Raw genomic sequence first — 9,315 nt, forward strand, 5'->3', positions numbered from 1 at the left:
AGTCTGACCGCCAACTAGAGGCGCAGCTTGAAAGGAGTGGACTAGAGGTTACACCTATCAATTTGACGCTGAATTTGGAACATTGTAAAACCGAGAGGAGCCACGCTGACACGGAACATAATTACTAGTTACTTCAGTGAAGTGTTTTGGCACCATGTTATAGGAAAGATGTTGTCAAGCTGGAAAGGGCGCAGAGAAGATTTACGAGGCTGCTGCCAGGACTCGAGGGTCCTGAGCGAGAAGGAAAGGTTTGGGCAGGCTGGGACTCTATTCCTTGGCTCCAAACTCAACACAGGCTGACGTGATGAGTAGTTGGCAGTTTTGAATGAGTAGTTTTGGGGAAAGTGTTAATTCAGGAGACACTTGTCGACCAAGATGCTCCACCAAAGCACGCCCCTGACTGAAGGTGCCCTTCGACCCACCCGGTCTGTGCCAACCAGTGATCCTCCATCCACACTCACCCCCTCTGCCCCTCCTCCGCCCTCTCCAACCCCTCCCTGCCCCTCCCCTCACCTTCACCCTCCACACTCTAACCCCCACTCTCTCCGCTCCCTCACCCTCCTCTCTGCCCCATCACCTTCCCAAATCCTCATCCTCCCCACCCCTCGCCTTCACCCACCCCCCCTTCCAGCGAAGACTAACGAGAGAACAAAGCAGAACCTTTGGGGACTACGTTCAACACTTGTAACTTTGTCGGTGTCCTATACCTAGCGACTCTTTGCACACCTGCTGCATGGTACACAAAACAAAGACTTTCACTGCGGTACGTTGCGTGTGATAATAAAGTATCATTCATTCATTCATTCGTTAATTTGAGGAAGCAGGAGTTACCTGGTCAGCGGCCACCTCATAGCCATCAGGATTCATGGAGGGCAGGATGTGGATGCGTGTTTCGTGGATAAGGTTGGTGACCCGTGGGTTCCTGTGGTTGTACTCCTCACACAGGTACTGTGCCAGTTGAATCAGCAGCTCCCGGCCCAGCACCTCGTTCCCATGCATGTTGCCCACGGTACTTAAACTCTGGCTCCACTGTAGGCGCAGCGCAAGTTCACCATCAGCCACACGCCACACGCTCGGCCCGCTTCGCAACCTTCACTCCTCTTCCCCCAAACCTCAAAAGGCCGTTCAGCCCCTTCCTGCCCACTGCTGTCTCTCCTACCCCCACCGTTCCATCAGCCCCTCAGCACCCCTGCCATTCTCCCTGTCATCCATCAACTGTTTGGAGACATGGAGATAAATAATTGTATTTTGTAGCAAAGTGCCGGAGGAACTCAGCGGATCAGGCAGCATCTGTGGGGGGGAGATGTAGAAACGAGGAACTGCAGGTGCTGCTTTACACAAAGTACTGGAGGAACTCAGCGGGTCAGGCAGCATCTATGGGGGGAGATGTAGAAACAAGGAACTGCAGGTGCTGCTTTACGCAAAGTGCCGGAGGAACTCAGCGGGTCAGGCAGCATCTGTGGGGGGGGGGGGGGGGAGATGTAGAAACGAAGAACTTCAGGTGCTGCTTTATGCAAAGTACTGGAGGAACTCAGCGGGTCTGGCAGCATCTGGGGAAGGAATGGACAGGTTTAGTTTAGTTTAGTTTAGAGATACAGCGCGGAAACAGGCCCTTCGGCCACCGAGTCCGCACCGATAGCCATCACCCCGTACACTAGCACTATCCGACACGCGAGGGACAATTTATAATTTTTATCAAAGCCAATTAGCCCATAAACCTGTAAGTCTTTGGAGTGTGGGAAGAAACCGGAGCACCCAGGGAAAACCCACGCGGTCAAAGGGAGAACGTACAAACTCCGTACAGACAGCACCCGTAGTCAGGATCGAACCCGGTTCTCTGGCGCTGGGAGACAGCAACTCTACCGCTGCAACAGCGTGATGGTTCACATCAGTCTGAAGAAGGGTCCAATCGCTGACTGGTTAGCACGCAACGCTTTTCACTGTACCTCGGTACACGTGACAATAAACTAAACTACCCTCTGAGTTGCCCCAGCACTTTGTGTCTTATCTCTGTGATCATAGCTGGCTACGGAGACAGTCCAGGCAGATAGCCAGTGTGAAGGAGTATGGGTTGGGACTGCAAGTGGTGTGTGTGTGTGGGGGGGGGGGGGGGGGGGGGGGAGGACAGGGATGGGGGGGGGGGGGGGGTGAGGACAGGGATGGGGGAGGGGAGGAGGGGTGGGGCCGGTCGGCTGGATAGTCGAGAGACAGGTAAGTGCTTTGTGCAGATGTCAGTCTTGGAGGCCAGCCAGTGGGAGTGAGTACGCTCCAACACCAGTCGTCTTTGTGCTGTGCTGGTTCGCAAACACTGAAGCCCTTTCATGAGTCGCACAAATATTTAATTGTGGGATCGTGGAGAAGTGAAACCTTGGGAGGTAGAGCGGGAAACATCTGCAGAGCCGGGGAGCCCGAGGACACAAAGTGCTGGAGTAACTCAGCCGGTCGGCATGCCCGGAGAACGTGGGCAAGGACCCTTCTTCAGTCGCGGGGGTCCCTTGGAGAGGAAGCAGAGGTCTGCCTCAAGTCTCTGAGAGCAATAGTCTGAAGGGGGAGAGACACGCTCTACTGCTCTCCCTCACCCCCTCCCAAAGGCGACAGACCAGATTCGCCCCCCCCCCCCTACTGCTCATCCTTCCTTTGGGAGAGGCTCACCAAAACACTGCCCGGATTAGAGAGTTACTAGCTATGAGGAGAGGTTGGGCAAACTCAGATTGTTTTCCCTGGAGCGTCGGAGGTTGAGGGGAGATCCTCACATTGACTTGGCCACAGGTGATGTGGAGACCAAGCCATCGGGTATTTTTAAGGCGGAGAATGACAGATTCACGAGTAATACAAGTGTCAGTGGTTATGGGGAGAAGGCAGGAGAATGGGATTGAGGGGGAAATATAGATTGGCCATTATTGAACGGCGGAGTAGGCTCGATGAGCCGACTGGCCTAATTCTGCTCCTATAACTTATGAACATGAGACTTGATAGAATTATAGTAAAATTATGAGAGGCATTTATAGGATAGTCAGATCTGAAATATCAAAGACTACTCAAGCGTGAGTTTAAAGGAGATGCACGGGGCAAGGTTTTTGTACGCAAAATGGTGGTGGGCTGATGGGCTGGGTTGGTGGTGGAGGCAGGTACAATAATGGTGTTTAAGAGGCTTTTGGAAAGGCACATGGATACGCAGGGAATAGAGGGATATGGATTGCGTGCAGGTAGAGGCGATTAGTTTAACCGGGCGTCACAGACTTTGTGGGCCGAAGGGCTGGTTCCCGTTCTGTACCATGTCTATGCTCTATGTTCACACTCCCCCACCAACTTATTCTCCAGTAATCCCCTGGCCAAACGCACCAAAGGTAGACATCAACGATTGGATCAGGCTGTACCATGAGGTTGCCTTGGTCGAGTAACCTGCCGATTCACCACCCGTCTCTTGTCCGCAAATCAGTTTTGAGGAAAAAGGAGATTTGATGGTCAGGTATTTAAAAACCACAGCAAGTTTAATAGAACATGGAACAGTACAACGCAAGAACAGGCCCTTCGTCCCGCAATGTCTGTGCTGAACATGATGCAAAGACCAACTTTTATCTGCCTGCACATAATCCATATCCCTCCCTTCGCTGCATATCCATGCCCCTATCCAAACGTCTCTTAAATCACATCTGCCTCCACCACCACCACCACCCCTGGCAGCACGCTCCAGGCACCCACCTCCCTCTGTGTAAAAAGGAAACCTGCCTTGCGCATCTCCCGGTTGACTGGTTAGCACGCAACAAAAGCTGTTCACTGTCCCCGGTACACGTGGTAATAAACTAAATTAAACTTTTAAACTTTGCCCATTTCGCCTTAAAGCTATGCCTCTAGTCTTTGATACTTCCACCCTGAGATAAAGGTTCAGACTACCCTATTTCTGCCTCTCATAGTTGTAAATTACCGTCCATCAGGTCTTCTGCAACTTCTGGCGTTCCAGGGAAAACACTTCGACGGTGCTTTATTGTCACATGTCAAGCGCACAGTGACATTCTCTTCCTACACACAGTCGAGTAAAGGATTGCCACACCCAATCACACCCCAGATTAACAAAGTGCACGGGAATAGTCCACTGAAACCGCATGCAAGTGGCGCATTTTCAAAGTCCTATCCGTGCTCTAGTTCTCATGATCCAGGAGACCCTCCTTGCCCCACAACCCCAGACCACACAGTCAGTAACCCTGTCCACTTGCCCCATAACTCTGCCCGCAATTCAGTAACTCCACCCACTTGCACCATAGACCCGCCCACGTTTGTCCTATAACCCGCCCACATTCACGTGACCCCGCCCACTCGCCATATAACCCCGCCCACTCGCCATATATCCCCGCCCACGCGCCACATAGCCCCACCCACTTGCTGAATAACCATGCCCACCTGCCACATAACCCCGCCCACTCGCCACATAACCCCGCCAACTCGTCACACAACCCAGCCAACTCGCCACATAACCCCGCCCACTCGCCACATAACGCCGCCCACTTGCCACATAACCCCACCCACTCGCTGCACAACCACGCCCACCTGTCACCTAGCCCCGCCCACTCGCCACATAACCACGCCCACTCGCCACATAACCCCCGCATACTCGCCACATAACCCCGCACACTCGCCATATAACCCCGCCCACTCGCCACATAACCCACCCACTCGCTGCATAACCACGCCCACCTGCCACATAACCCCGCCCACTTGCCGCATAAGCACGCCCACCTGCCATATAACCACGCCTACTTGCTACATAACCCCGCCCACTTGTCACATAGCCCCGCCCACTCGCAACATAACCCGCCCACTTGACACATAACCCCGCCCACACATTTTGTAACTCCACCCAGGCACCCGGTAACACCTCCCACCCACGACTCAAACCCTTCCCGTCCAACACCGCCCACACCCTTCCTACTTCCCCCACCACTCTCAACCACCCCAACACTCAACACGCCCCTCCACCTCCCCTCTCCGCACCCATGACAGCCCCTATCCCGACCTTGCCACATCCCAGATGCATACACACATTGTCCTCTTCATCCCACCCCCCACACTCAACTTGTCATATACACCCCCTTCCCTCCTTCAGTCTCACCCCCTCCAACACCATTCCCCTCCCCTCACCTCCCCCTCCCACTGACCTCCCCATCCCACCCCCACAATCTCAACCTATCATATATGCTCCCATCACTACACATCTCCCCTCCCTCTCCCCCTCCCCCTGACCCGGGCCTCACCAGCCCAAACCCCAGAGGCAGTGGCAACTACAAACTCCACAAACGGTGGACTGTTGTTGGCTGGGGTCATGGATGCTGAGAACCAGAGGGGCGGGTGGAATGATCCACACTCTGACTGAACAAAAGGACCAAAGAACAGAAGGGGCAGCACAGTGGTGCCGTGGCAGAGTTGTTGCCTCACGGTGCCAGAGACCCAGTTCAATCCTGACCTTGGGTGCTGTCTGTACGGAGTGTGCATGTTCTCCCTGTGACTGCTCTGGTTTCCTCCCACACTCCAAAGACGTACAGGTTTGTAGATTAATGGCTTCTGTAAATTGCAAATTGTCCCTAGTGTGGAGGATAGTGTTAATATGGGGCGATCGCTGCTCGCTGTGGACCAAAGGGCCTGTTTTCCGCGCTGCATCACTAAAGTCTAAAGCAGATGATATTGCTACCGACAGGGAAGTATCTGGATGAGTTACATACAAATGAAACTCCTCATCATTTAGGTAGAAACAAGGAACTGCGTCCTTTTGTGTAAAGCAGCATCTGGAAAGTGCTGGAGTAGCTCAGCGGGTCAGGCAGCATCTTTGGAGAACATGGGATGGGTGACGTTTCGGGCCGGGACCCTTCTTCAGACTGATTGTAAGAAGGCAGGCAGGGGGAGTTGAAAAGAAAGTTGGAAGAGGGGAGAGGCAGTGACAGGTGGACACATGCGAGGGGGTGTTTGATAGGCAGATGGTTCGGAGCAAAGGGCAGAGATAGAGAATGGAAGGTGTGAGATGTCACGGTGAAATACTACACAAGGTATGCAATGAGTATTCTACACAAGGTATGTAACGAGTACAAGTTGTGAATTGTGAAGCCAGAGGAAGGAATATGGGAGCTGGGAGAAATAAGCTGCGAGTCCAGGTGAGGCACAGGGGAGGGGAGCGAAAAAGGGGGGTTTGTGGGGGAGAAAGGGATTGTTAGAGGTACCAAAAAACTGTTGTATTCAATGATGAAACGTCGTACAGGTGTTGTCTCTGTTCATTAAGTCACAGAGAGCAGTGGAGTCATATAGCATGGGAAAACCGGCCCTTCGGCCCAACTCGTCTATGCCGACAAAGATTCCCTATCTAAGTTTGTCCCATTTGTCCAGTCTTGGCCCATATCCCTCCAACCCTTCCTACCCATGCACCTGAGCTGGTGTCTTTCAAATGTCGTTATGGTACCTGCTTCAACTACCTCCTCTGGCAGCTCATTCCATATACCCACCACCCTCTCTGTGAAAAAGCTACCCCTCAGGTTCCTATTAAATCTTTCCCCTCTCACCTTAAATGTATGTCCTTTGGTTCTTGATTCCCCTACTCTGGGTAAAAGACTCTGTGCGTTTACCCGATCTCTATTCACCCTATCTATTCCTCTCGTGATTTTGTACACCTCCATATGTCCACTTCTCAGCCATCTGTGCTCCAAGGAATAAAGTCCTATCCAATGCTCCTTTGCAATGGATAGAATAATACAGCGTGGAAACAGGCCCTTCGGCCCAACTTGCCCACACCGACCAACATGCCCCATCTCCACTAGTCCCACCTGCCTTCGTTTGGCCCATATCCCTCTAACCTGCCCTATCCATGTACCTATCGAAATGTATTTTAATAGTTGCCCCTCTGGTTCCTATTAAATATCCTCCCCTCACCTTAAGTCTATGTCCCCTGGTTCTTGATTACCCTGCTCTGGGTAAAAGATGGTGAGCAGGTTTGGAAAAAATGGCAACGTGAGTAGGAACAGGAGAGTCCAACACCCAAGGAGGCTTCCAGTTAGCCGGGAAGGATGGAATGATGGGGAGAAGGCAGGCACGGGTTATTGATTGTGGATGATCAGCCATGATCACAATGAATGGCGGTGCTGGCTCGAAGGGCCAAATGGCCTCCTCCTGCACCTATTTTCTATGTTTCTATGTTTCTATGTAGTCACGGTTCCATGAGCAACCATGTTACCTGAGAGAGAAGGTGAAGGGATATGGAGAGGTTGGGATAGACAATAGACAATAGGTGCAGGAGGAGGCCATTCGGCCCTTCGAGCCAGCACCGCCATTCAATGTGATCATGGCTGATCATTCTCAATCAGTACCCCGTTCCTGCCTTCTCATCATGTTGGCGTCTGGTCTTTCCTCCCCACCCCTAACTTTCCGGCCACCCATCCATCTCTCTTCCCTCTCCCACTCCTGCACACTGACTTCCCTCGTCCTCTCCCCACTTTGGTTACAAGCAGCAAGCCTAGTTGAGATGATTTGGTCCATCTGCTTTCTTTCCCTTCTATTCTCTCCCCACCCCTCCCTCCATCCTCAATCCCATCTCCCCCCTCCACCACCCTACCCACCGTCACCTCATTGCCCCCCGACCCTCTCTCCCTCCAACCCCAGTCCCATTTCCTCCCTCCACCTCCCCATTCCCCATTACTTCCCTTTCAACTCCCCCTCCTTCCATGCACCCCCACCTCCCTCCACCACCCCATTGCCCCCTCTCTCCCTCCAACTGCTCCCCTATCTCCCACATCTCCAACACACCCATTGCCCTCCCAGCATCCTCAATCCATTCCCCCCTCCATCTCCCCCTACCACCCCATTGCCCCTGCCCCTCTCCTTCCACCCCTGGTCCCATCTCCACCCTCCATCTCCCCCAACCTTCTCTTCAACCCCCCCCCCCTCCGTCCCCAATCCCATCTCCCTCTCCTCACTATCCACCCACTGTTCCCCATCTTCCCCATCTCCCACACGCACCCCATTGCCCCCTCCCCTCCCTCCATCCTCAGTCCCATCTCCTTCCTCCTTCCTCCATCTTCCATGTCCCCCCAATTTCCCCACCACCCCATTGCCATCCCTCTATCCTTAGTCCCATTTGCTCCCTCCACCTCCCCATTCCCCACTACACCCCCAACTCCCTCCTCCTCCCTCCTCCTCCTCCCTCCCCCTCCTCCTCCCTCCTCCTCCCTCCTCCTCCCTCCTCCTCCTCCTCCTCCACCTCCTCCTCCTTCCTCCTCCTCCTCCTCCTCCTCCTCCTCCTCCTCCTCCTCCTCCTCCTCCTCCTCCTCCTCCTCCTCCTCCTATCCCATTGCCCCCTCTCCCCCTCTAGCCCCAATCGTATTCCCGTTCTCCGTCCATCTCACCATCTACCCAACCACCTCATTGCCCCCCTCAACCCCTCTCCCTCCAACTTTCCCTCCACCCATCCCCCATCTCCTCCATTGCCCCTTCTCCCTCCCACCCCCATTTACCTCCTCCATCTCCCTCCACATCTCCCGTTGCCCCCTCTTCTCCTCTGACCTCCAACTTTCCCTCCATCCATCCCCCATCCCCTCCACACCACCCATTGCCCTCTGTCCCCTCTCTCTCCCTCCCTGTCCTCCCTCCCTCCCTGCCCGGTCCCCACCTCTCCCCCTGCTCCCCCCGCTACTCACACGGCTCATGCACCCCGGGCCGGTCGGTGAGCTCCAGCACATAGAGGTGGCGGCCGAGCTGGCTGCGCCCGATGCTGTACAGGCGGCTGATGAAGGGGCAGTCGCGCTGCACGCCGATCAGCGCCCGCACCAGCCCATCGTAGCGGTGGTGCCGGTAGTCCAGCTCGGCGGCAGCCGGAGCGGCGGCAGCGGCCAGCAGTAACGCCACACAACCCAGCACACGCAACATGCTCCTCGGCACTGCCCTGCCCTGCCCTGCCCTCCCACTCCCCCTGCCCTCCCTCTCCCACTCCCCCTCCCCAGCGAGGGGTGGACGGTGGAGGCAGGTCCCTTTATTTAAAGTCACAGCGTCCTAAAATATCACAGAGACATTTCATGTCTCGCTGTCGGATTTCTCCCCACTGACACCTTGTCTCTGACTCTCCTCTGTTATGTGCTGATGCACAAAGTCCTCTCTTCCCTCACTCCAATTACAGCTGCATTTATGTAGCAACTGCACCCCACCGCTTGTATTTATACAGCAACTTAGTAAGGAGTACGGAAGTTGGGAGGTTTATAAGACGTTGGTGAGTTGGAGGATTGTGTTCATTTAACGTACATGACATGATTAGGCATCAGTTATCAGGCAACTGAACCATCCTGCCGC

At 54.2% G+C, this 9,315-nt stretch overlaps 1 protein-coding gene across 1 annotated transcript in view; it reads right to left on the reverse strand.

Moving 5' to 3' along the window:
• Positions 1–8,898, reverse strand: part of cpn1 (carboxypeptidase N, polypeptide 1) — a 29,007-nt gene extending 20,109 nt beyond the window's left edge. Inside the window, 3 exon segments of the mRNA XM_078413339.1 lie at positions 832–1,008; positions 1,010–1,029; positions 8,670–8,898. Coding sequence (XP_078269465.1) covers positions 832–1,008; positions 1,010–1,029; positions 8,670–8,898 — 426 coding nt within the window.
• Between the last annotated feature and the right edge of the window lie 417 nt (positions 8,899–9,315).

Source organism: Rhinoraja longicauda, chromosome 16 (genome assembly GCF_053455715.1).
Source record: "Rhinoraja longicauda isolate Sanriku21f chromosome 16, sRhiLon1.1, whole genome shotgun sequence".
Lineage (NCBI taxonomy): Eukaryota > Metazoa > Chordata > Chondrichthyes > Rajiformes > Arhynchobatidae > Rhinoraja > Rhinoraja longicauda.